Source organism: Candoia aspera, chromosome 3 (genome assembly GCF_035149785.1).
Source record: "Candoia aspera isolate rCanAsp1 chromosome 3, rCanAsp1.hap2, whole genome shotgun sequence".
Classification (NCBI taxonomy): domain Eukaryota; kingdom Metazoa; phylum Chordata; class Lepidosauria; order Squamata; family Boidae; genus Candoia; species Candoia aspera.
The window spans coordinates 39,079,132-39,106,471 of NC_086155.1; the positions used below are offsets into that span (position 1 = coordinate 39,079,132).

Below are 27,340 nucleotides of genomic sequence, written 5' to 3' on the forward strand. Positions count from 1 at the left end.
AGAAATAGGCAAAACAAGGAAAAGAATTTCCAGTTTTCCAATATACGGATGGGTCCCTTTGAGTTCCCTATTATAGTGATGAATACTGGTGGGCTGTATTTTTACAGCTCAGTTTTTACACCGTTGTTCCAAACTGTGTCACTACATTATGACGACAAAATATGAAAAAAACACAGATATCTCATCCTTTAAACTCATCTCCTTTAAACTATCTCCCAAAAATAAGGGGAAAATGGCTTTGCCCTCCTCTGATGCTACTGCATCACTGCCTTTCTCCCATGTCTTTGAGCATCGGAGGAAAAAAAATTTAAAGAGTGACTTCCACCCCAGATACTGCTCATCCTTACTTAAAAATTCCAAAAAGGCCCACCCAAATTGCCAGAATGTACCATTAGAAGGAGAATGTGCGAAACAGTCAAATCCCCACTTCAGATATTCGTTCCATCAATATCCAATGTTAATTTGCACATACAATTATTTGCATATAAGAATTAGGTAAAGGTAAAGGTTTTCCTTGACATTAAGTCCAGTCGTGTCCGACTCTAGGGGGTGGTGCTCATCTCCGTTTCAAAGCCGAAGAGCTGGCGTTTGTCCGTAGACATTTCCGTGGTCATGTGGCCGGCATGACTACACGGAACGCCGTTACCTGCCCGTCGAAGCGGTACCTATTAATCTACTCACATTTGCATGTTTTCGAACTGCTAGGTTGGCAGGAGCTATATAAGAATTACCATAACACAAATATAATGGGAAAAGTTTGGTCTCTCTAAGTGTGAAGAGATTATTATAATCGTATCTTTGTTACTTTAATTTATATAATTTTGAGTAATTATATAAATTAGTTTAAATTATATGCAAGCTAATCATGGCTGCAAAATAGACAACAAAAACAATGAACACATAAGTTTTGAAAAAAATATCATTTAGTGTCTTTTCATATACTGCAAAATCTTTTTCTGCAATTGTTGCTCTAATATTAGTACAGGTAATTATCATATCATTAGCCAGTTCCTGTGAAGCTGGGGTATCAATAACCAAGTAAGGTTTAGGAGAATGCAAAATGAAAAAGATTAAAACTCTCAAGGTTCCATAAATATACCAAACAGTAATTAACAGTTTTAACTGTATCTCAAGTCTAGCTCCAGTCTTTATCTCAGAATTTATTTAGCACTGATAGAGTGCTAAATGATGTACAAAACTGAAATGGCATGGCTAGCCAATTTAGCCAACTGCAGCAATTGGACAAGATAGAGAAAAAAGAAAATCCTAAAAACAAATAAATGCAAACTAGATGAACAAAACATAGTCAGATGGCAGGAGGGAAAAAAGGCACTGGCTAAGGATAGAATTCAGAAAAAGGGGTTGGAGGAAAAATATGGTTTTGCGAAGATATGTCCAAGAAAACCAGAGGAAGAGTAAAGGGAGCAAATGAAACAGAGAATCCTCACATACCTGTCTGGTGGAAAGCCATCCTCTATAGCTACAGATTGTGGTTTGTGCAGTTTGACTTGATAAGGCTGGTAAGGTTCTGAGGGATCAAGCTGTTCTTCTAACTTGGACCTGGCAACAGCTTGCACAAAACGTCCAATGTTGAATTTCTCAGTCTGTTCACTGGTGAAATCAAACTTCATGGTAACACTGAAGAAGCCATAGCCTGGTGCCTGACACGTGATTGAGATTGGATACTCAGACCCTAAAGACAAGGAACCTCTTTACATTTACAAAATAGAAGGGAAGAGGGTCTCTTCAGCATTAACTTTCTAACACTAGATTTGAAATTAGGAACATGGAATCTACAGAAAATACAATGCATATGCTGTAAATAGATTGCAACAAATCCTTTTATATTTATCTAGTTTAAATATACAAAGAATTACTTCTTTCTAGTATTATATCTTCCCGTGCCTATACTATATTCGGTAATAAAAAAGCCTTCAGCTTCAGTGGGAGCATTAAATTAAGCACATCCAAATTCAAAAACCTAACAAATTGGAAAATCAGTGCTTAATTTTTATGCACCTTGGCCTGTAAAAACTTTGATGAGTCTCATATGCTATTATTGATTTAGAAGTCTACAATGACATTATTTAATTACGCTAGACAGCTATTTTAACATTCATGCAGTCTGAAATTGAGCAGGTCTGTAATCCCATCTCCCATTACTATCAACAGATATACAGTACTGTGCAAAAGTGAAAATGCTGTAAAGAATGCTTTCATGAAATATATATATTGTAATTATTTATGTTTATCAATTTACAAAATGCAAAGTGAGCAAACAGAAGAGAAATCCAAAACAAATCAGTATTTGGTGTGACCACCCTTTCCCTTCAAAACAGCATCAATTCTTCTAGGTACGCTTGCACACAGTTTTTGGAGGAACTCGGAAGGTAGGTTGTTCCAAACACCTTGGAGAACTAACCACAGATCTCCTGTGGATGTAGGCTGCCTCAAATCCTTCTGTCTCTTTATGTAATCCCAGACAGACTCGATGGTGTTGAGATCAGGGCTCTGTGGGGGCCAAACCATCACTTCCAGGACTCCTTATTGTTCTTTACGCTGAAGATAGTTCTTTGTGACATTGGCTGTATACTTGGGGTTGTTGTCCTGCTGCAGAATAAATTTGGGGCCAATCACACACCTCCCTGATGGTATGGCATGATGGATAAGTATCTGCCTGTATTTCTCAGCATTGAGGACACTACTGATCCTGTCCAAATCTCCATTTGCAGAAATGCAGCCCCAAACTTGCAAGGAACCTCCACCATGCTTCACTTTTGCCTGCAGACACTCCTTATTATACCACTCTCCAGCCCTTCGGCGAACAAACTGCCTCATGCGACAGCCAAATATTTCAAATTTTGACTCACCAGTCCAGAGCACCTGCTGCCATTTTTCTGCACCCCAGTTCCTATGTTTTTGTGCATAGTGGAGTTGCTTAGCCTTGTTTCCATGTCAGAGGTATGGCTTTTTGGCCACAATTCTTCCATGAAGACCACTTCTGGCCAGACTTCTCCAGACAGTAGGTGGGTATACCTGGGTCCCACTGGTTTCTGCCAGTTCTGTGCTGATGGCACTGCTGGACTTCTTCCGATGTCAAAGGGAAGCAAGCATGATGTGTCTTTCATCTGCTGCATTAAGTTTCCTTGGCCGACCACTGCATCTACGGTCCTCAGCGTTGCCAGTTTCTTTGTGCTTCTTCAAAAGAGCTTGAACAGCACATCCTGAAACCCCAGTCCGCTTTGAAATTTTTGCCTGGGAGACCTTGCTGATGCAGTATAACTACCTTGTGTCTTGTTGCTGTGCTGTCTTGCCATGGTGTATGACCTGTTATATGAAACTGTCTTCCACAACCTCACCTTAGCAGCAGACTTTGGCTGTTCCTCACCCAGTTTTAAGCCTCTTACACAGCTGTTTCTCTTTCAGTTAATGACTGTGTTTCAACCTACATGTGAAATTGATGATCATTAGCACCTGCTTGGTATAATTTGTTAATCATACACCTGACTCTAATCCTACAAGATCCCTGACTTTGTGCAAGTGTAAGAATTGATGCTGTTTTCAAGCCAAAGGGTGGTCACACCAAATATTGATTTGATTTGGGTTTCTCTTCTGTTCACTCACTTTGCATTTTGTAAATTGATAAACATAAACAATTACAATATATATTTTTGAAAGCATTCTTACTTTACAGCATTTTTTCACACATGCCTAAAACTTCTGCACAGTACTGTACCTCACGGAATTTTGACTGATGCTTATTGACATAATTCATAGTTGTTAGGACCTCTGGTTGTTGTTTATTCGTTTAGTCGCTTCTGACTCTTCGTGACTTCATGGACCAGCCCACAGCAGAACTTCCTGTCGGTCGTCAACACCCCCAGCTCCCCCAGGGATGAGTCCGTCACCTCTAGAATATCATCCATCCACCTTGCCCTTGGTCGGCCCCTCTTCCTTTTGCCCTCCACTCTCCCTAGCATCAGCATCTTCTCCAGGGTGTCCTGTCTTCTCATTATGTGGCCAAAGTATTTCAGTTTTGCCTTTAATATCATTCCCTCAAGTGAGCAGTCTGGCTTTATTTCCTGGAGGATGGACTGGTTTGATCTTCCTGCAGTCCAAGGCACTCTCAGAATTTTCCTCCAACACCACAGTTCCAAAGCATCGATCTTCCTTCTCTCAGCCTTCCTTATGGTCCAGCTCTCGCAGCCATATGTTACTCCGGGGAACACCATTGCTTTAACTATGCAGACCTTTGTTGTCAGTGTGATGTCTCTGCTCTTACCTATTTTATTGAGATTTGTCATTGCTCTTCTCCCAAGGATTAAGCGTCTTCTGATTTCCTGACTGCAGTCAGCATCTGCAGTAATCTTCGCACCTAGAAATACAAAGTCTTTCACTGCTTCTACATTTTCTCCCTCTATTTGCCAGTTATCAATCAAGCTGGTTGCCATAATCTTGGTTTTTTTGAGGTTTAGCTGCAAGCCAGCTTTTGCACTTTCTTCTTTCACCTTCATGACAAGGCTCCTCAGTTCCTCTTTGCTTTCAGCCATCAAAGTGGTATCATCTGCATATCTGAGATTGTTGATGTTGCTTCCAGCCATTTTAACTCCAGCCTTGGATTCCTCAAGCCCAGCATGTCACATGATGTGTTCTGCATACAAGTTGAATAGGTAGGGTGAGAGTATACAGCCCTGCCATACTCCTTTCCCAATCTTAAACCAGTCCGTTGTTCCGTGGTCTGTTCTTACTCTTGCTACTTGGTTGTTATACAGATTCTTCAGGAGGCAGACAAGATGACTTGGTATCCCCATACCACTAAGAACTTGCCACAGTTCGTTATGGTCCACACAGTCAAAGGCTTTAGAATAGTCAATAAAACAGAAATAGATGTTTTTCTGAAACTCCCTGGCTTTTTCCATTATCCAGCGGATATTGGCAATTTGGTCCCGAGTTCCTCTGCCTTTTCTAAACCCAGCTTGTACATCTGGCAATTCTCGCTCCATGAATTGCTGAAGTCTACCTTGCAGGATCTTGAGCATTACCTTACTGGCATGTGAAATGAGTGCCACTGTTCGATAGTTTGAACATTCTTTAGTGTTTCCCTTTTTTGGTATGGGGATATAAGTTGATTTTTTCCAATCTGATGGCCATTCTTGTGTTTTCCAAATTTGCTGGCATATAGCATGCATTACTTCGACAGCATCATCTTGCAAGATTTTGAACAGTTCAGCTGGGATGCCGTCGTCTCCTGCTGCCTTGTTATTAGCAATGCTTCTTAAGGCCCATTCAACCTCACTCTTCAGGATGTCTGGCTCTAGCTCACTGACCACACCGTCAAAGCTATCCCCAATATTGTTATCCTTCCTATACAGGTCTTCCATATATTCTTGCCACCTTTTCTTGACCTCTTCTTCTGCTAGGTCCTTGCCATCTTTGTTTTTGATCATACCCATTTTGGCCTGGAATTTACCTCCAATGTTTCTAATTTTCTGGAAGAGGTCTTTTGTCCTTCCTATTCTATTGTCTTCTTCCACTTCCGCGCATTGCTTGTTTAAAAATAATTCCTTACCTCTTCTGGCTTACCTGTGGAATTTTGCAATTAATTGGGCATATCTCCCCCTATCACTGTTGCCTTTTGCTTTCCTTCTTTCTTGGGCTACTTCCAGTGTCTCAGCAGACAGCCATTTTGCCTTCTTGGTTTTCTCTTTCTTTGGGATGTATTTTGTTGCCACCTCCTGAACAATGCTGCGAACTTCTGTCCATAGTTCTTTCGGGACCCTATCTACTCAGTCCAGTCCCTTAAATCTATTTTTCACCTCCACTGGATATTCCTTAGGAATATTAGTGAGCTCATATCTAGCTGATCTGTGGGTCTTTCCTAATCTCTTTGGTCTGATCCTAACTTGTGCAATAAGAAGGTCGTGATCTGAACTACAGTCAGCTCCAGGTCTTGTTTTTACTGACTGTATAGATGTCCACCACCTTTGGCTGCAAAGGATGTAGTCAATCTGATTTCGGTGTTGTCCATCTGGTGAAGTCCATGTATAAAGCCGTCTCTTAGGTTGTTGGAAGAGAGTGTTTGTTATGCAGAGTGAGTTGTCTTGGCAAAATTCTATCAGCCTATGTCCTGCTTTGTTTTGTTTTCCCAGGCCATGCTTACCTGTAATTCCAGGTGTCATTTGACTGCCCACCTTAGCATTCCAGTCTCCTGTGGTGAAAACAACATCTCTTTTAGGCGTGTTGTCCAGTAGGTGCTGAAGATCCTCATAGAACTGCTCTACTTCAGCTTCTTCAGCATCTGTGGTTGGGGCGTATATTTGGATCACTGTGATGTTAGATGGCTTGCCTTGAATTTGAATTGAGATCATTCTATTGTTTTTTGGATTGTATCCAAGCACTGCTTTAGCCACTTTGCTATTAATTATGAAGGCTACTCCATTTCTTCTGTGGTCCTCTTGTCCACAGTAGTAGATCTGGTGGTCGTTTGATGTGAAGTGGCCCATTCCAATCCATTTCAGTTCACTGACGCCCAAAATGTCTATCTTTAATCTTGATAGCTCACCAATAACCACATCCAATTTGCCCTGGCTCATAGATCTTACATTCCAGGTTCCAATGGTGTTTTGATCCTTAGAACATCGGATTCGCCGTTCACCACCAGCACTGTCGGCCGCTAGCCGTCCTTTCGGCTTTGAGCTAGCTGCGTCATCACGTCTGGGGCTAGTTGAACTCATCCTCTGTTCCTCCCCAGTAGCATTTTGACCATCTTCCGACCTGGGGGTCTCATCTGCCGATGGTATACCGACGTATCTCTGGTTGTACTGATCCATTTAGTTTTCACGGCAAGAATACTGGGGTGGGTTGCCATTACCTTCCCCAGGGATCGCAATTAGTGTGACCTCTCTGTCATGACCTTCCTGTCTTGGGTGGCCCTTCACGGTTTAACTCATGGCATCATTGAGGTGCTCAAGCTCCAGCACCACGACAAGGTAATGATCCTTTGCTGAAGTAGGACTTCTGGCTACTGTAATAATTGTGCAAGCAAGAAATTAAGAGGTTCACAATCTCATTAGAGGAACTTTCTACATTAGTCCTCACGGACTTCTTCCTTCTGCATGAATTAAGGAATAGTCGTTGCAAGGTTTCATAAACAATAGTAGACAAACTGCTGGGTAGTGTGCTTCAGATCACGCTAAGGTATGAGAGTTTATTTACTATTCTTCATCCCTGTAAAACAGCATTTCCTTCCTGAAGCATCAAGCATTTGTGTATCATTTCTTTTTCATTCAATGGTCCCCTAATTTGATATACTTCTGAAAGTGAGCCACAGCTTCAAGTGTCTGCAGGTTAGTTACAGAAAATAGTTCCTCATTTCCGTGCCATCTATAGCCAGTACTTGGAAACAATTTAGATTACCATTAACTGGGACTTTCCTGTGGAAAAAACATTAAATGCTGAATGCCATTAAATCCACCCTCAGTCTTCTTAGATTAATTCCAGATATTGCACTACTTCAACTCAAGACCCATTCGACTGCAGACATTCAACTTTGTTTTCCTGTCAAAAACAGTATGGATTTTTAGTAAGAAAACCTTGGGTATGCATGCTTTCTATCTTTCAGAGTTTTGTACCAGATCTATCTATCAATCTTTATGGGAAATTATTTGGAGAAATAAAATCCAGAAGTTGGTTCACTCTGCATTAATGGTAGTGCTTACTCTTGGATGCTTATCAAGGCACAAATCTGAGCACCTTTTAGATGCACTGCTTAATTGTTCTGCAATGGTTTTACGATCTGTGACCCACACCGACTCTTTTAAGGGATCAAGCAATACGTTTCAACAAATATATACATATATTACCTGGTAGTAGTTCCAGAGGCAAAGGTAGTTTAGAAACCACAAAGTTGAATTCATAACGTTTGTTCAGTGTATACCTTTCCAGCATCACTTCATTTGTACCACAGTTCACCACTTTAATTTTAATTGTCACATGTTGCTTTGGAGAAATGTTGAATCGGATTCTACCACTTGGCTTATCATGGTCTGAAATAATTTTAACCCCATTCTTATTGGAGACAAATTTTGATCTGGAACAAAAAGACTGAGGAATCAGACACTTCCCAGAAGTTCTAATATCAATATGCACATGTTCAGGATTCTGCTTAATTGCTCCATGGTAATGGTGTCACATTTTCAAAATAATACTGAAATAGCTACTATAGCAGAAAACAGGAATATGCAGAAAATTAAATTTCAGTTTTGTTTTTTTAAGGTAAAAACCTAACTGCCATCATCTTCAAGGTGGCATGTCATGGGCAAGATGGTGATAGAAGCTGTTATATAAAAATTGACAATAGAAGTTGGGGAAAGATATAATGTAAGGTAGCACATAAACTGAAATGAATTGTTCATAATTTAATAACTTCTAGCTGAATTACTGGAAAGCACTATATGGTTGATCTTGACATCATGTTCAGGAAGTTCAGAACGTTAGATCATTTCTTTGTTATCATCACATTACATTTGTGCTATGACAACAGTAATACAGTAATTTCCAGGCTGCTTTGGAGTAATACATTTGATCTTTAAAGCTACAATAGTCAAGGATCTGTGCAAGAAGGTCTGTCTGCATTTTAAAATCTTCCCGGTAGGCTCTCTTGTGGGAGCCCTGCCACAACCAGGGAGGGTATTGTGGGTGCTACTACTCCAGTGACGAAGTACTTTCTCTAGAGTGCTTTATTTGGTACCTAACTTAATTGCTTTTTGACATCAGGCCCAGGCCTGTTTATTCTCCCATGCTTCTAAGATGCAATTTTAATTTCTGCTTAGAATTTTATGTTGCTTATGTACGATCTGTTTTTATTTATTTATACTTCCATTGTTTTGTTAAACCACTGTGGAAAAACAAAAGCCATTCTAAAAGTATTTTTATATTTTTGTTATAATGTTTGGCCACAAATAATTGCCAATTAAAAAAAAAGCCTGGTTTATCTCATTAAATAGAAGAAAATAGTAAGTTTCCTGATCAAAGGGAAGGTTACATGGTCTAAGGTCCATTTTCAAATTCAGATGTAATTAGGCTGAAGAATGGACAGCCCATAGGAGAGTAAAGCTACTTAAGAGTCCCCTCAAATCTAGATAAAAAGGAAAAGAGATCCTGCCATACATACTGTATACTCAAGCTGAAATATCAATATGTAAATGGTGAATTTCAAATCTGAAACGAAGTATTATGTACCTTATCCTCCCTAGCTGTCTTCCTTTTTGACAAATTACATTTGGATGAATACAACAGATACAGAAGGTTGGGTTAGTGGATGTGGTCTTTCAGGTGTGTTGAATTGCAGCCACTAGTGATTCTCTCTATTATTAACACCAGATGCTAGTAAGCTTTGCTTTGAATTCAACACAAATGTTTCATTACTACTCAGAACACAATTGTTTGGGTCAATGAAAGATTACACCTTCCCCAACCTGGTGCTTCCAATGTCTTGCACATCACTTCTCACAATCTAGTTGGCAATTCTGGAAGTTAGAGCCCAACAGATTTGGAGGGCAATGTGTTAGGGAAGGTTGGCATAGAGGCTGGGATCATAATCTTTTTTGCCAACAACCAAGAAGAAAGAGCTTTCTCATGTTGACTTTAAGGGGCAGAAAAATAGACCAGAAAAAAACTCAGTAAACTTCACCACAGCCCTTAATACAAATGATTCCCAAACCTTCCCAAACCTGGTATTTTGATCCTCGTGTTGCTCTCATTGCTACACATTGTAATCTACATGCTGGAGGTAAGGTGGATCATGCTGCTTACTTGTTAGTTATGATTTTTCAAATGGCCACCAGTATTCACACATGACCCTGCTTTTGTTTTTCCAAAGAAGTCCTCAGCAGTACCCATAGTATTATAGGTGAGCGGGGCAGGAAGCATACTTTTTCTTTGATATCCATAGGCATGATTCCTTCTTGAACAAAACTTAAAGAGGTCCTGGAACCAAACTATTTATCCTGATAAGCTATTGAGGAGAGAAAGGTAGATAGATTGCACAGATGGCCTCAACTACTTGTAATCAACTCATTATTTGTCATCACGGTTTCCATGCATCACATATATAGCAGATAAGCTAGCTTACCAGTAAGATGTGAACAGGCACATTGTCAGTTGAACATAGAGGACAATGCAACTGTGCTAAAAGATACATCTGTTTTCCTGGGATAATTAAGTGATAATGCTAAATGAGTGTCTGAAGACTAGACCAAAAATCTGCTTTGTACAGATTCAGAAGGGGAACATGAAGTGATGCTGTAGATGCTGAAACTGTTCTTACAGAATACCCAAGGGAATCTTGCAGTACAAGCTAATTGTATTATATGGTATTCTTAACCAGTTACCAAACCTTTGGGCTGAGACCAGCATACATTTTCTAAGACTGGCATAGTAAATAAAGCCTGTAAAATTGTAGAATAATTTTTATAGTCAATACAGACCACCAGAGCTCAGAGCACATCTAATTCATGTAGGAATTATTCCAATGAAAAGGATGACAAACTCTAAAAGGTAGTTAGCACAATGGGTTGAGTCACATGAAATGATAAAAAGATAGCTTGACTTGTCTGTCCTTCTGGCTGATGTTATTGACATAAAGAATGCCACTTTTGAAGGAGAAAATATGTAAATAATGTACTGCTAGACATTCAAAACGCTTTGTAAGGAGGCTAAATATGACAATGGGGAGGCTGTACTGTGGTGCTGAAGCTGTTACTGGAGAATAAAGATTCAGAAACATTAGTTTGCAAAGGTTTAGGTACCTCTGGTCAAAATGTATGTTTCAATTAATTCCTAAGGGAACAGTTTCCAGAACAGTTTCTGTTCACTTAGGAATTCATTGAAATGTACAATTTGATTGGGGTGCATTTTTTGCATGCAACTATTTTCGCATACAGCTATTATTCTAAATATATGGATTGGAACCAAGATTCAAAGCAAATGCAGTAGAACTATTTGGCTACATACAATTTCCTAAATTTGAACGCATATTGTTATGTTTGGGTAACTGAGATGTGCAACTATTTGAATCTAAAATGGAAAAGGTGTCTTGGAAAAAACACTTCACAACACCTGTCACATCTCCTTCACGAAGGCACACATTTTCCTGGACTGTCATGGTAGCCCCACAGTCCCAGCAAAATGCACATTTCAGTTAAGGAGGTCCAACAGGTTCATAGCTATGATACAAATCTCTGCAGCAGTGAGGGACTTGTTAAAATGATCCAATCCAGATGCTTGGTGGATCTGAATGGTTTACTGAATGCACCTGAGAAATTTTCCATACTGTCTATTGGCAATCTGCTTGATCAGTATTGGCCTGGATGGTTGATACTATTGCTCCTAAACATTTTCTTCCCTCTCATAGAGCTGAATCAGCCTCTTCATCTATAAAGGCACTCAAAGTAATAAAGTAAAAGGAATGTCAGCTGAAGCACAGGTATAGGATCTCTCAGGACAAATCAAACGGTACACAATCCAAGCCCCATTTGAAGACATTATCTGCGATAAAAGAGACAACAAAACATGCTTACTGCTCTGCCTTCATAGTATCCACACAAAACAGGCTGAAGCTGCTTTTCTGTACTAAGTAGCAGCTCCCCTACAAAACACCACGGATCATGAGATGGAGGTGGCCAAAACAGGTGGCTTGCTGTGAACAATTTCCATCATTCTCTGAAGCAAAGTTGATTACATCCATTGTCATGATGCAGCTGCAGTGGTTGTCAGAAACAAATTGAAGAAAAAGTGGGAGCCCTGCCTCTGAATACATGAAGATGGGCAAGACTTCCACAAATGTCTCATCTGTTATAGGTTCCAATGAAGGATTCTGCACAGATGCAAAACCTATACATGTGATGCACAAAGACCATGATGAACAATCATCCTCTCCAACTGGAAAATAGAGACTGGGAGACACATATATGAATGCAATGTCCCTCCCAAAGCAGAGACACAGTACAGCTCAAAAACCTAGTTTGAACATTTACTGAGCAGCCAGATTTGGGTTGGGGTCAGAATCTTGACATTTATAAAGAAAAGAGAAGAAATCCAGACAGAATCAAATTCTGCTCTTTCCTCTGCTTAATAAGTTTTCTTCTTCTACATGTTGGGGCAAAAAAAAAAATTTTTTTTTCTTAAGTGAAGCTAGAGAGTCCAAACAATTCTAAAAATAATGTCAAGGCTCAAACTTTTTCATTTACATGGTAGGTCAACATATTCTGAGAATATATAGAATATTAAGTTCCCTTAACTTTTGCACCCACACAATTACGCCTTCATTACATACCTGGCCTTAACACGTGGTTCAGGAGGAATTGGATCAGTAAATGTGCTTTTATCTTTGGCAGGGTGATCTCCAGCTCCAGCATTATGTTTTGGTTTCCAGTACTGATCGATAAGCTTTAGTTTCTTCTTCACCTACAGAGGAGAAGAAAGAAATAGGAAAGTGGCTTCCAACAATTCGTAGTCTATTGGAATAATATACACAGCAGAAAGTAGTTCACCAATTAATTTGAAACAAATAATAAGACTCATGATCAAGTTCAAGGGGAAGTCCACCAAGTGAATTTCACCACTCAGAAATATTTTCAGTAAAAGCTGGTTCTAAATCTGGACAAGAATTTGAAAAGTTTTGCTATCCTCTCTGGTTTAAAAACAAATAAATCAACTCCAAGACTGCTGAAGCAGACAGGGCTATGCTATGAAACAGTGAGTTCCTATATTTTCTTTTCTTCCTGTTTTCCCCAAGATTAATCCCAACATGTGAATCTTACCCACTGATCCTACCTTTTTTTTGGTTGGCATTGCATAATCCTATTTGAATAGTACAGTACTAGTAGTGACCAGTTAATATTTGTATTAAGTCAGTGGTATAAATAAATCATAAAAAGACTACAAATCAACCAGCTAGTTTTCTTTCCATGATCTCCCTCTATCTAAAGAGCCTTATTTTAAAGCCTTGGAATCATAAAGGCCGATTAGGCCCAATTGTTCAAAGTATGAAATAGAAAGTCAAAGGCACAATAATCTCTTACCTGAACAAACTGCACGTAATCCCCGCAGATTATAGCATGGTTTGTCATCACCAGCGCATAGAGCACATTGGAGAAGTTGGGTCTTTTTATATTATCTCTGTCAGACAATAGAATATGACTTTTATTCAACTACTAGACATGTACATTGATTGGATTTTTTTTAATGCATGGCTACACCTGCAAATCAAGTGCCTTCAGTTCAGGTTTAGAGACACTAAGCTTTGCCCATTGTGAAAACACCTATAACTTGCTCAGTAGCACTACAGACACCCCTTAGCCTGCAGGTTTCACTTCCACTGTTAATTTTTAAGCAGATACAAAATTATGAATCCCTTTACCCACTATTATCTTTCCTCCAAAAGATCAAGATGATATACACAATGCTCCCTCGTTCAATTCCATTTCACAACATGGTGGAAAACCCACCCAAGCAACACTAGCACCGGAGCTGGGCAGCTGAAAGATCTATACAATAACAATAACTGGAACAAATCCAACTACTGTTTTATTATTTCTAAAGCTAGCAGGTTACACAGCAAGTCATTAGTCTCTTGCACCCAAAAGAGTCAAGAACACAGCCACATGATTACAAGAGTTTTTATATAGGTATTGATTTTCTAAAATCTTGGTGTTAACTTGGTGTTAATGTGGAATATAAATGGAGCAAGTGCTCCTTAAAAAGGGGGGAAAATCATTATTTGAAAAAGTTAAAACAAGATGTGATTTGCTTACAAGAAACGCATATTAGGAAAAGGGATATAAAATATTTGAGTCACAAAAATTTGGGTGAAGTATTTATTTCAGCAGGAATGAAAAAAAATGGATTTTTCTATATAAATTCTCAACTATATTCAAAACTTATATTGACTGATGATTATGGAAGATATTTTGGGGTGGAAGTTAATTTACAGAGGGCTAAGACTTTGATATTGGTAATTTATTCCCCAAATGAAGATAAAACAGCATTTTATAAAGGACATATGGGTAAACTATTGGACTTTCTATGTGAAAATTGGTGCCTCCCAGGACAGTGGAATAGGGTGGTTTCTTCACAAAAAGACTGAACCTCTGAGAAAAATATTAAAAACACACACGGCAAACTACTAAAGGTTTTCTTTGACTTAATGGACAATTTGGAGCTTGTTGATGTATGGAGATATAAAAATGGTGACTCAAAGAATATACTTATTTTTATGAAAGGCATAGATCTTTTTCAAGATTAGATATGATTTGGATTTCTAAGACTTTGGCTACTAATGTTCATAAAGTAGAGATATTACCAAAGACTTTTTCAGACTATAACCCAGTGATTTTAATTTTTAAAAGGAAAAATGGCTCTTTCAGATGGAGATTGAATATGTTGTTGCAAAAGGAAATGGTAGTGGAGGATTGCAAAAAGTTAAAAGATTTTTTTTGAGAATAATCATAATAATGGTACAGAATAAAGAATGGTTTGGGATGCAAGCAAAGCTTTTATAAGAGGTTATTTCATACAACATAACGGTGAATTTTAAAAGAAGAGTACAGAAAATACAAGTGATTTTGGATGAGATAAAAAAGAAGAGTTTAAAAAGTCCCCAGAGAGGACTATTACCTATAGAACTATTATGCTTCTACAGAGGCAATTATCTATGTTAACAATGAGAGAGATGGAAATAAAGATGAATTATACAAAGCAAAGAAATTTTGAATCTGCAAATAAACCAGGGAAATGGGGCTGGCATATAAGTTGCAAAAAGAAAAGAAAGTGATACTCAAGTTTCAAGAAGGAAATACTGTGATAATGCAAATATGAGAAAAATGTTTCATCAGCATTATTCTACTTTATATAAAGGTCAAGAAATTTCCTTGGAAAAGGTGGACGAATATTTACATAAACAATTTACTGAAGATTATAGAGAATCAGAGACAAATTTTGAATGGACTTAAACTAATACGGGAAGTGTGTGAAGCTATTAAAAGACTAAAACAGGACATGCACCTGGTCTAGGTGGTCTGCCAGTCTCTTATTATAAATGTTTGGAGGATGAACCTTAACAACCTTTACAACAAACGATGAATATAATTTTAGAGAATGGAAAGATTCCTGATAGCTGGAAAGAGGACATTATAGCAATAATACCTAAACAGGTCCAAAACCTGACTTTAACAAGAAATTATTGACCAATGTCTTTATTGAATGACTGTAAGTGGTTTACAATGATTTTGGCTGAAAGGCTGAAAATAAATTTACAGGACTTTATTCATGATCAATGTCAGTTTTTACCTAAAGGACAGTTAAGGGTAACATTAGAAATGTGTTTGTTGGCCAAACCACATCAAGGCGAAAGGTCCTTTGTTCTCTTTTATTTCTGGACACAGCAGCAGAGGTCTCCTGCCCAAGTGCAAGAGCTCCGAACAACACAGCTGACTTCCCGTTTATACATATTCTAGCAAGGAAATAAAGACAACAGAATCTCTTTATTGGCTGATTCTTTTAGCACTTGCGCAGTAACCTTACATACTACATACTATCCCATAATATCCCTTAGCATGTTCTATGTTTTCTAAGACCCCCACCTTAGGGGGCTGTGTTCTACTATGCTAATTAGCCCTTAAATTACAACTAGGTCAGCTGGTGGTCTCATAACAAGGTCATTCTGTGGTTTCTGAATACCTCAAAACCACTCTTCCCTTTTTCCAAGTACAGCAGACCTTCCACCTGCTGCCAGACACCTGTTCAATCCACATCCTCTTGAAACTTGATCACAAGCATCTAATATTGTCTGCTAGCAGGCAAGCATTAAACAATAATTGTCTTATGACTACCCAGGCCTTCATGTTGGATATTCTGGTGTATTTGAAGCAGTACAATGAAAAGCAAGCTGCACTGATCTTAAATGCAGAGAAGGCCTTTTATCATTTGAACTGGATTTTCTTCTTTAGAGTTCTGGAAGATATGAACTTTGGAGATAATTTTATTAAATGGGTAGGACTGATTTATACCTCAAAGAAAGCACAAATAATTGTTAATGGAGGATTAAGAAAACCTTGTGAGATTCAAAACGGAACAAGACAAGGATGTCCGCTGTCTCCATTCTTGTTCATTTTAGTTCTTGGGGTACTGAATAGACACAGAGAACAAGATGTGAGAACTGTGGGAGTAAAGATTAAAAAAGAAACTTATAAGTTAAGGGCATTTGCTGATCACCTGGTGGTAGTTTTGGAGGATCTGTTAGAGGGACTAGAAACATTAATGGGAAAATTAAAGGTCTTTGGTATGCTAGCAGGTGTTAAGATTACTAATCAGAAGATGAAGATGTTAACAAAAAAATATGAAAATAGAAGATCAAATAGAACTGATGAAGAAAACTGATTTTAAGATTGAGAAAAAAGTAAAATACTTGGGTATTATTATGACAAATTTGAATTGTATGTTATTTCAAAATAATTATGTTAAGACATGGAATGAAATTAAGAAGGGCAAGTTAAGATGGAAGAAATTAAAACTGTCACTGGGGAGAATTTCTGTGATAAAAATGAATGTTTTGCCTACAATGATGTTTTTGTTTCAGACAATACCTGTTTTGAAAACTGATGTACCATTTAAGCTGTGGCAAAAAGATATATCTAAATTTGTATGGCAAGGGAAAAAAACACAAGTTAAATACAAAGTGTTACAAGATGCAAAGGTATGTGGAGGATTGGGTGTACCGGATTTGAAATTGCATTTTGCAGCTCGTTGTTTGGTTTGGATGAAAGAATGGATGTTGCTGAGAAACAAAACACTTTTACAGTTAAGAAGAGCACAACCTGAGGTTTGGGTGGCATGGATATTTATTGTATGATAAAGTTAACATGGATTTTAAAAACCACTTTATTAGATGTGCCATATTGACAATATGGAATAGATATAAACCCAGGCTGTGCTCAAAAACACCTCTATGGAACTCAGCACAAGAAGCTTTTTACAGAAGAGAAACAACAGGCAAAGACAAATGGCTAACATACCAGGAATTAGTGGAAAATCACCAAGGGGAATATAAAATTAAATCAAGAGAGCAACTAATGGCAGAAGGGTATAACTGTCAATGGTTTTCCAATTTAGTTATCAGAAAGATTTAAAATGGATAAAAATACTTAAGGTAAGACAGAATTTGAAGTGCAATTGTGTACTGATGATGAACATGTAATTGCTAAAATGTATAAACTTTTGTTGAAATTTGAAATGGAAGAATAAGTTAAAGAATGTATGATAAAGTGGGCTAAGAATTTTGGTTATAATATACAGATGGATCAATAGGAAAATATGTGGTTAAAAGGGGTGAAATTTACATTATGTTATCTTAAAAGAGAGTTTTTATAAAATTATGTATTGTTGGTCATGATGCCAGAGAAATTATTTGGAAGGTATGAAGGCATTCCAAATGTACGTTGAAAATGTGAACAACACGAAGGGACATTCTATCATGCTTGGTAGAAATGTAAAAAAGCTAAAAAAAATTGGATTCAAAAACACACATTGATGCAGAGGATTTTAAAGATTAATATTCAATTGAAGCCAGAACTTTTCCTTTTAGGACTGATGGATACACAGTTAGAGAAGAGACATGGAAGATTATTTCAATATATGATTACTGTGGTGAGATTATTATATGCACAAAGATGAAAAGATTGGGCATTACCCACCGTGGAGGAATGGTTGGTAAAATTGACAGAACTTGCTGAGATGGCAAAACTGACTTCTTTGATTAAAAAAAGGTCATTATTGACATTCATCAATGACTAGAAACCCGTTACGGACTTTTTGCATAAAAAAGAAAATGATTTTGTAACTTATGGTTTTTATGATTAGAAAGAATAGGTTATAGAAAGAAGGGTATTATGATGTAATCTTAGATTTGATTACAATTGTATGTATAACTGCTGAGAGGAAGATCAGAAGCCATTTATCTTTTTTTTTTTCTCTGTTCTTTTGTATTCTTTTTTCTATCTTTTTTTGTCTCTTCTCTTGCTTTTCTTTTTTTCCTCTTTCACATTTACTATATCTTTTTCTTTGAATGTATTTTTTATGTGTCCTGACAGAATTATTTATTTACCTGTCAAATTTGTCACTGCCCATCTCCTCTGAGCGGAGGAACTCTGGGCGGTTTACAATATAAAACAATAAATACCCAATAAAATTTCAATATAAGACACATTATAAAACAATTTTGCAGAGCTACCAAATATAATAAAATCCAGATGGCTATGGTCTCCTTCAGTTGTTGTATAGGACGGGAACTTCAAGGTACTAGCCAGCCCGAAGTATGACTATTCTCCTCCCTGCCCCAAGACCAGTGGCAGAGCCAGGTCTTCAACTTCCTCCGGAAGGCTAGGAGCGATGGGGCTAATCTCACCTCCAGGGGCAAGATGTTCCAGAGGGTGGGTGCTACTGCAGAGAAGGCCTGCCTCCTGGACCCCGCCAGATGGAATTCTCTTGCAGACGGGGTCCGTATCATGCCCTCTCTGCATGATCCAGTGGGACGGGCTGATGAAACGGGGAAGAGGCGGTCCCTGAGGTAACCCGGTCCCATGCCATGTAGGGCTTTATAGGTGATAACCAACACCTTGAATTGGACCCAGAAGCAAATTGGTATCCAATGCAGCTTGCGTAGCACAGGTGTTATGTGCGCCCTTCTAGGGGCGCCAAAAATAGCCCGCGCAGCTGCATTCTGAACCAGCTGAATCTTCCCGATACTCTTCAAGGGTAGCCCCATGAAGAGCGCATTGCAGTAGTCTATATGGGAGATAACAAGGGCATGAGTGACTGTTTGAACTCTTTATTTAAATTCTTTATTTAAAACAACTATTTACAACAGTAAAAGTCCTGATGAATAAATAAAGCAAAGCAATTCCAATCAAGACCACCCAGGCAATAACAGATTAACAGACAAGGCTGCAGGATCAGACTGTGGCAGAACAGCGAGGAAGAATTCAGCTAACGCTCTGATCAAAGCTGTCAGGCTTGGTGAAGCTAGAGTGCAGCAAGGCAGAAGCTGGAGACAAGGTTCTGTGGACTGGCACTCAGATATGATCAGGCAGAAACCTGGAGGCTAGACAAGACTGGACTGGAACCTCTGGGCAAGGCTTGGCTCTGGAGGCTAAGCTGGACTGGACTGGAGAGTCTAGGCAAGGCTGAGAACCAGAAGCAAGACTGGACTTGACTGGAGAGTCTGGGCAAGGTTTGCATGTGGGAGCACACCTGGATCGCGCTGGAGTGTTGCGACGAGGCTTGGAGTTGGACATGAGGCTGTGTCCAGCAGGGATGGCAAGGAGAGGCTCAACTGGAGTGGCTTGTGCAGAAGGTGGGTCCGCGGTGGCAGAAGATGCTGGCACTGGTTCCACGCTGGCTACAGGTGAGGCTTCTGATTCCGGTAAGGACTTGTTCGCAGAGGCTGTGAGCTCGAAGGATCGGTTGTCTCTGGCAGCTTGCTCCTTGCGCGCCTGCCTTTTAAAACGATCCTGTCCATGCCTTTTCTCTCCTGCAGCCAATCGGGCTGCCTTCTGATTCACACACTTCTCTGTTCTCCTGTCTCGAGCACCGATTGGAGGATTCAAATCCCCCTCCGGAGTTTGTCCAATCCGCGTCTGCAAATTCTCCCACTCTGTTAAGTCACTTCCTAGTTTAGATTCTCCAAGCCTCTCCTGATAAGTTTCGTTTTCTCTTTCTGACTGGTAAGTTTCATTTTCGGAGTCAGAAGCGGACTGGAACCTCACAATATGCAAAATCTTTTAATAATGTTAAAAAAAACGAAGTTTTTATACAGCATTGCCAAAGAAAAGCATATTGCTAAATATGCAAAAGAAATTCTTCCACAGCTGATAAGAAAGGGAGATCCAGGGAATCACCCTAGAGAGAGACTTAGCAGCTCCCTTTTGAAATGCAGGCTTACTGCTCTGATATATGAGAGTACTAAACTCTTGTTATTTTAACAGACTGGCCCTGTATAGCTCATTGGAAGAAGGTGATAAGAATGTTGTGAATTGGCATCCTTGAGACTGTTACTGTTCTTCAAGACCTGTAAGCATTTGGGGGGTCAAACAGGAAGTCTGGGGAAGAAGCTTTTTTAAAAAATACATATATATACAAATTGTAAGGAAATACTTCAAAGCACATCTAAGCAGTTATATTCATCAGGCAGCAAGTTCAGCAATTAAGTTACTTCATAAATACACCTAACCTTCTCGATGCAAGGATCTTAGAATTCAAATATTTTCTCCAGAACAGCAACAATTATTTGAGGTAGCTTGGGCTAAGAGATGGTACCTGAACCAAAATTATTCAGTGAACTTTCATAGCAGAGTGTGAACTTGAATCTGGATCTTGTTCATCTATTTATTTTTTAACAATGGGTAGCATCCTTCTCAACAAACTGTTCTAGTTCACATACATTATAATGTCTGCACCACACATTAATGAGAGTTCCTTATTTCATCTGAGTGTACAAGACACAAAGGAGGAAGAAAGATGGCTATTAGAAATAATGGCTGACTAATAAGCCATTATCAATACTTGTGGTCCCTCTGAATATGGCTATGCTTGTCTAAGACCCAATATTAAAACAAAAACAGTCAATATGCACAGGAATACATATAGCTCAATTATGCATATTTAATAGAAATATTAAGTAATTCAGAAATATTTATTTTCTATCCCGCCTTTATTGTTTTTATAAATAACTCAAGGTGGAGAACATACCTAATACTCCTTCCTCCTCCTATTTTCCCCACAACAACCATCCTGTGAGGTGAGTTGGGCTGAGCGTGCACGACTGGCCCAAGGTCACGCAGCCGGCTTTCATGCCTAAAGCGGGACTAGAACTTACAGACTCCTGGTTTCTAGCCCAGCACCTTAACCACTAGACCAAACTGGCTCTGTCCACAATACTAAAGGTACAGTACAGAAATACAACCGAACAGAGAAGCAATTGTATTTGTTTGCTCTTGCTAACTATATACCCAACCAATCACAGGACAAAGTATCACAAGAATGAATGAGAGATGAAGGCCATTTACCACAGAAATCCAGTGGGAGGATTAAGGAAAGTAATACTGTTGCTGTTGGCTCAGATTAGAATACAAAGCTGTTTTTCCCTCAGGGCTAGCATGCTACCTGCAAGAAGCAGACTCCAGTTTTCTTATATAAGGATCCTCACGGATTCTTGAGGCATGAGTAGAAAATAAATTTAAGTGGCTTCAAGATTCACTGGATCTTGAAACCCAGAACTACTGTCATTTAAAGTTGCAGGAAGGGAACAGCACCGCATGGGAAGAACCAGGTTAAAATTTAACATAGTTCATTTTGAATTTATCCTATCCTATCCTATCCTATCCTATCCTATAATATATTTCTTGGCCCCATACAAGCAAATTTAAAGGGTACATACATGCATTTAATAATAAATGAAATTTAATCTAGACTCAAAACAATTGTATCTATTGAATTATTGCATGAATGAATTTCAGTCCACACAAATATGCTAGTTATTTAAACTACCAGCAGCCCCTTCAATTTATGTGACATAGCAAGTACTAACTTGTACAGATAGTTAATCCTGATTTACATAAAGAATATGGATCAATATGGAAAAGCACATTGTTTGATCAACACTGCTTTTGAATAAATCATGGATGCAAAGCTTTTTCCAGATTTTTTTTTTAAACCAAACTTTGGAGAGGCAAATTCAAAAGCAGATGGAAGCATAAAAAAACTTAAAAGTTACATTAGACTAACTGCTATCAATGTTATACCACATTTAACATTTATTTATTTTCTATCCCCCCTTTATCATCTTTATAAATAACTCAAGGCAGCGGAGTTTTGCTATTATTCTTAGAAATCTTAGGATTTTGCAAAATTAAGATTCAAACCATTCTTTCTGCCATGGCAGAAGTGGGAAACTGTTTTCTGGATTTACAGCACTGAGAAAGGGCAAGTACATTTTTGTAACAGGGAGAAAAGCTTTAGCCGCCTCCTTTCAAATGTGGTTCTAACAAAAAATCTCCCATCTCAAATTATTAAAAAAAAAACACACCCAACCACCCAGGTATGATTTTTATCGATGCCTTTAGCACGAGGCAGAAACCTAGATTAGAAACTAAATTAGAAAACCCACAGAAAGAGTAGCTTTGCAACTTGACTCTCATTTTGCAATAAATATCTCAGATTTAACTGTAGTTTAAATTTCAGTTTCAGCATTTGACCTGTTGTTGGAAGGAATTCTTACCAAGGGTTCGTCCCGAGCTGGGAATGAAGAAACACGGGCAGTTGCTTGAGCAGAGGTAAACGTTTATTTCCAAAAGCATGTACAGAGTATGCTGGGTGGAAGGTGGCCACCCTTATATTTCCCCCACAAGCCCTTTATATAGGAGAGTGTCCTAACAGCCAGGAACCATGCTGAGACGAGGAATAGGTCTCTAGTGTTCATTACTGCTACATTAGACAGAAAATCCTAACAAACTGAAGAAGCGTGGGAAAACCCAGACAGATAAACCCCAAAAATCAAGGCAGGTCTGATCTGTGTCTCTGAATGGCTGCTCAACTCCTCAGTACTACGCATGTGTTTTCCCCCCTGGATAGGGGCCCCCTCCTGCTCACCATCAGTGCTCATGACAGAGAGCTTGGCTGTTGCTATGCAAAGGTGTTCCCACCCCCTAGGAACTTGAGAAAAGTGCAGTTTACCCGATTTCGGAGAGGAGGAGCTCTGGGGTCAGGCCCCCTGCTGTTTGTGCTTCCTGTCCTGGTCCTCTGGGTGTTGGGCTGTGGCTTTGTCTACTAGCTTGGAATGTTCACCTTGGAAGGAATCTTCTGTGACTGGATTATGGGGATCTGTTTGGCTGGGGAAAAACATTTACCTGAATGGGCTCTGCTAAAGTCTGTGAATGAGCGGCCTTTTGTGTTCCAAGGTTTCTGACTGAATCGGAAGGGAATCTTTTGTTTAAACAGTTGGGCTTCCTTTTACATTTTAATCTCTGGCATCTCCTTTCTGCATCAAACTCATTCTATTTTGTAACCTTTTACCTTGCTCAAGGAGAAGGTAATATTGCAGGGAGACAGTGTTCTAGGGGAAGACAACATGGAGGGCAGGGAGAGATCTTAATTTCTTCCAACACTATTATAAAAATTTGTGTATACCATTACAATTTCATTTGCTACATAAATGGCGAACTTCTCTAGAAGCCAAAATATTTGAACTGATTATATTCTCTGAAAGTTCAACAGGGAAGACATGATATTGTCCCCACTTCAGGATCAGAAACCCATCTTTTCAATCTCAGAAGTGCATGGGTTGCTTATGTTAACTTGTTCCACCTTGCAGTGGAATCTACACCCAAATGACTCATTGTCTGTACATATTTGTTCCATTATTTCAATTTTTCTATCCACTGACCTTCTTTGTCTGACCAGATCTGTTATCTCATGTCTTGACATTACAAATATAATAAATTTAATCTTAAGTTGCTTTCATGATTATATCATTGAACCACATTTTTAACAAAATGTTTTAAGAAAAAAAATAATTTATTTTTTAAAATTTACCCATGATGTTAATTAATCTATAGCTAGTTATGCAATCATACCCAATGAATATTCATTAATGGCTCTGAATTAATCTAAGAGAAACTCCAATCGAAATGTTTGGATCACTGAGTTTTAGAGTATGAGAGAATGTCCTGTGGTTGAGAAAGAAAAAAGAGCATTTCTGGCCACAAACAACCTGAGGGAGGTCCTCGCTGGCTTATCAAAGAAACAGATTCTTAGCCCATCATGCAAACAGCCTGTGAAAAAGAAATTCAAAAGCTTCAAGGACACCTTGCTTAATAAATACAGAAATAAAGGAGGACTGGGATATTCCTATTTCAGTTTTCAAGATTCTGAATTCTAACCACTAATTCCTGACTTTAAAATCCATTTATGAAAGGCCATATAAATTGTGCTTCCTTGACTATGCTCTGCAGTTAAGGAGCTTGACACACAGCCTATTCTGTTCAGCAGTAGATGGGAGTGAAGAGAGTGCAAATGTTGCATAGCTGGAAAAGACACCTAACACCAAGTCCAAATCAAGATGAAAAAGATTCTGACAGGCTAGACCAATCTTTGTCAACCTTGGCAGCTTTAAGATGGGTGGACTTCAACTTCCAGAATTCTGGGAGTTGAGGTCCACCCATCTTAAAGCCACCAAGATTGAGAAACAATGGGCTAGACCATTCAGGCTAAAATTATCGATAAAAAATTAACAAATACAAATCTTGGGGGAGGAGGGTTGCTGGGTTTTTTGGGTGCCTTCAATCAGTCTTGATTTCTGGGGACTGCCTGGACTAGTCCCTGCAGTTTTTCTGGTAAGATTTTCTGAAATGGTTTGCCATTGAGAGAGTGAGGGACTGACCTAAGATACAAAGCATCAAAGGCATTAGTGCAGAATGGGTGAGTTCTAGCTCAGTACTACAATCAACAGCTGTCTACAGGAAGCCTCTAACTCACAGTCTTTGGATTTCTGATCCAGCACCTTACCTACTACAGCAAACAGGTTCCATTTCATTAGTGGAGAAAATAAACCTAACAAGCAAAAAGGAGACTGCGCCCTTCTCCCCCCACCCCCCATTCTTTTGGATGTGACTAGGGTCAAACTCAGTCCATTTGTTTGCCTAATCCCATCAGACCCAAATTAACCCTCCCTCCCTGTCCCAGACAAAGCCCCCCTACAATCCCATCTAAACCAAAGAACAGAAGCCTCACCAACGCACAGCGCAACCCAAGGGCAACCCTTACAAGGAAATTATAACCAAGAGAAACCCCAACTTGCTTGCTCCATCACCTGATGACCTCAACATTCCACCTCCTTAACAATGAAGCTTCACAGCTCTGCTGCCCTCCTAAAAGGCCCATTTTGCCTAGTAATAGAACTCACCCCAAGTATTTATTTATTTATTTTTATTATTCATATTTTGTTACCACCCATCTCCCCCAAAAGATGGACTCTGGGCGGTTTACAATAAAATACTATAACAATAAACATTAAAACCCCATAAAAAGTAAAAATAAGTTACAGATATAAAATACAATATAAATAAATATAGCATCCAAGTGGCTATAAAAATTCCAATATAGTTGGAGGGGCTCAAAGGCGCAAGCCACCCCCAGGAATGACTGTCCACCTTCCCACCCCAAGCAAGACAGCAGAGCCAGGTCTTCAGGGTTTTCTGGAAGGTCAGGAGTGAAGGGGCCTGCCTCACCTTGGGGGCAAGATGTTCCAAAGAGAAGGGGCCACTGCGAGAAGTATGCTGCAAGAACCTGGCTAGCTTCCCCAGACAGGCCAGCCAATCAGATCCCTGGGATTTCCCATCTTGTATCCCTCAAGGAAAGCTGGATGGGATGGTGGAACTTCTGATATCACAGGAGTCTTATTATTATTTTGTTCTTTTTTAAGGTCCTTATGATTAGACCTAAATCTGAGTGCTGTAACAATATAGTAGGGGGAGATCTAAGGCCAGTTTGGGGTAATAAAACTTGTTAAAGGAATCACCTCTCTGCCATACTGAGAAGTAACAATGCACAGCAAGTTGCAAAGCCAGACAGAACCCCAAGCACTGCAGATGGATCAAGGAGAGATTTGGGGACTGGCCTGAGAACAGCAGGGTAAGAGGCAGAATCTCTTCCCATTACTGTCTTTCAAAAAAATAATATTCCCTACTTTCCAGAAGGAGAGAGAAGATTAGCCCTCAGTTTTTCCCAGCGTCTGGGCAATGCACATTAAAGTAACTGTTCTTCAAAAATTGTTTGCAGGTTGTCACAGGTTAACTAACAATATGAATCACAGACTGCATTGTTGTTTTTACTTTGCTGTCTTCATTCATTCATTCTTTGTGGAGTGATGATCTTTGAACTGACTTAATGAAGGTGCGTGTTTTTTTCCCCTCACAAGTGAAATTAGAAGGGAAAAACAAAAAATAGGTGAGAGCATGCCCATCATAAAAAAAGTTACAATATGAAAATTACATGTGGTTTATTCACTAAAACGTTATGAAGATAAAAATAGGGATATGATGGTCTCCAATTCAACAGCAGGTTCTTATACAGAACAAAGAGACACCATCTGATACCAGGCCTAATTCTCTTCTAAGTTCCATCTAAGTGAAGCCATCCAATTTAACTCCTATTTTTTTAACATCTAACATTAACTTAAGCCTTGTTAATACAATTTGTGTAAGAAGTGATGCATTATAGCTTGTTACTTCATTCTGACATTCTGCCAGAGGCAATCCTAGGTACTATCTAAAATCAACCCTGCACATCGTGGTACGTGTGCAATCTCATATTACTTTCTGTCTTAACTCCATTTGTCTCCTTCCTTTTGCTGTCATTCTTGTTTTTTTTCCTTTGATAACATCTTGCCTGATGAAAAGATCTAGAAACTCTGAGAGCTCGTATAGTTGGAAGGACTTGCTTTTGCCAATAAAGATACTGGTCAAATACTAATTTTGGAACTCTTTATTGACAATTTTGGCTGAAAAGCCAAGCAGGGGTGTATTTCTTTAGAGGCTGGACCTTGGAATGAAGACTGCCAGTAAGTACAAGGCTAGAGTAGAAAAGTGAAATTGAAAAAAAAAAAAACATCTCTGAAGGCAATGGCAAATCGGTTGTGTATTGGTGCCAAGAAAACTTCATGTCTATTAAGTTACCAGGAGTCAAACGTGACTGGAAGGAGACTTTACAATCATGTTACTCCTGTGTTTTCTCTTCAAGGCAAGCTACTGTTAATTAATAAACTAGTGAGAAGAATGAATCAGGAGAATTTACCATGCTATTATGCCTTTTTTCTTTGAACAGAAGAGATTTTTGAAAGTTTTGCTTTTGATTCTTTACTATCAGGGTTTAAAAACTTTTATAATGCTCTTTTTGGTATGAAGCTCGTTCACTCTCTTGCTGGCTGGCACATGGCCATCAAATCAGTTATTAAAAAAACTGTGCTGAAATCAATTTCCTCAAAACTGTCCCCATCACCGCCTAGAGTCAACACTACCCGGAAGTACATAAATAATATAAATAAATAAAATTACAAAGTTTGATATGCTTTTTTTTTTTATGCCTTCTAGTCAGTGCTGACTCCTGGCAACTGCCTGGACAAGTCCCTGCAGTTTTCTTGGCAAGATTTCAGAAGTGGTTTGCCACTGCCTGCTTCCTAGGGCTGAGAGAATGACTGGCCCAAGGTCACCCAGCTGGCTTCACGACCAAAGCA

At 39.0% G+C, this 27,340-nt stretch overlaps 1 protein-coding gene across 1 annotated transcript in view; it reads right to left on the reverse strand.

The window, feature by feature from the left end:
- Positions 1 to 27,340, reverse strand: part of MOV10 (Mov10 RNA helicase) — a 51,289-nt gene that overhangs the window by 22,224 nt on the left and 1,725 nt on the right. Inside the window, exons 2-5 of the mRNA XM_063297423.1 lie at positions 13,083 to 13,179; positions 12,335 to 12,465; positions 7,863 to 8,089; positions 1,453 to 1,693 (exon numbers count right to left, since the gene is read on the reverse strand). Coding sequence (XP_063153493.1) covers positions 1,453 to 1,693; positions 7,863 to 8,089; positions 12,335 to 12,465; positions 13,083 to 13,179 — 696 coding nt within the window. The remainder of the gene's footprint in view (positions 1 to 1,452; positions 1,694 to 7,862; positions 8,090 to 12,334; positions 12,466 to 13,082; positions 13,180 to 27,340) is intronic.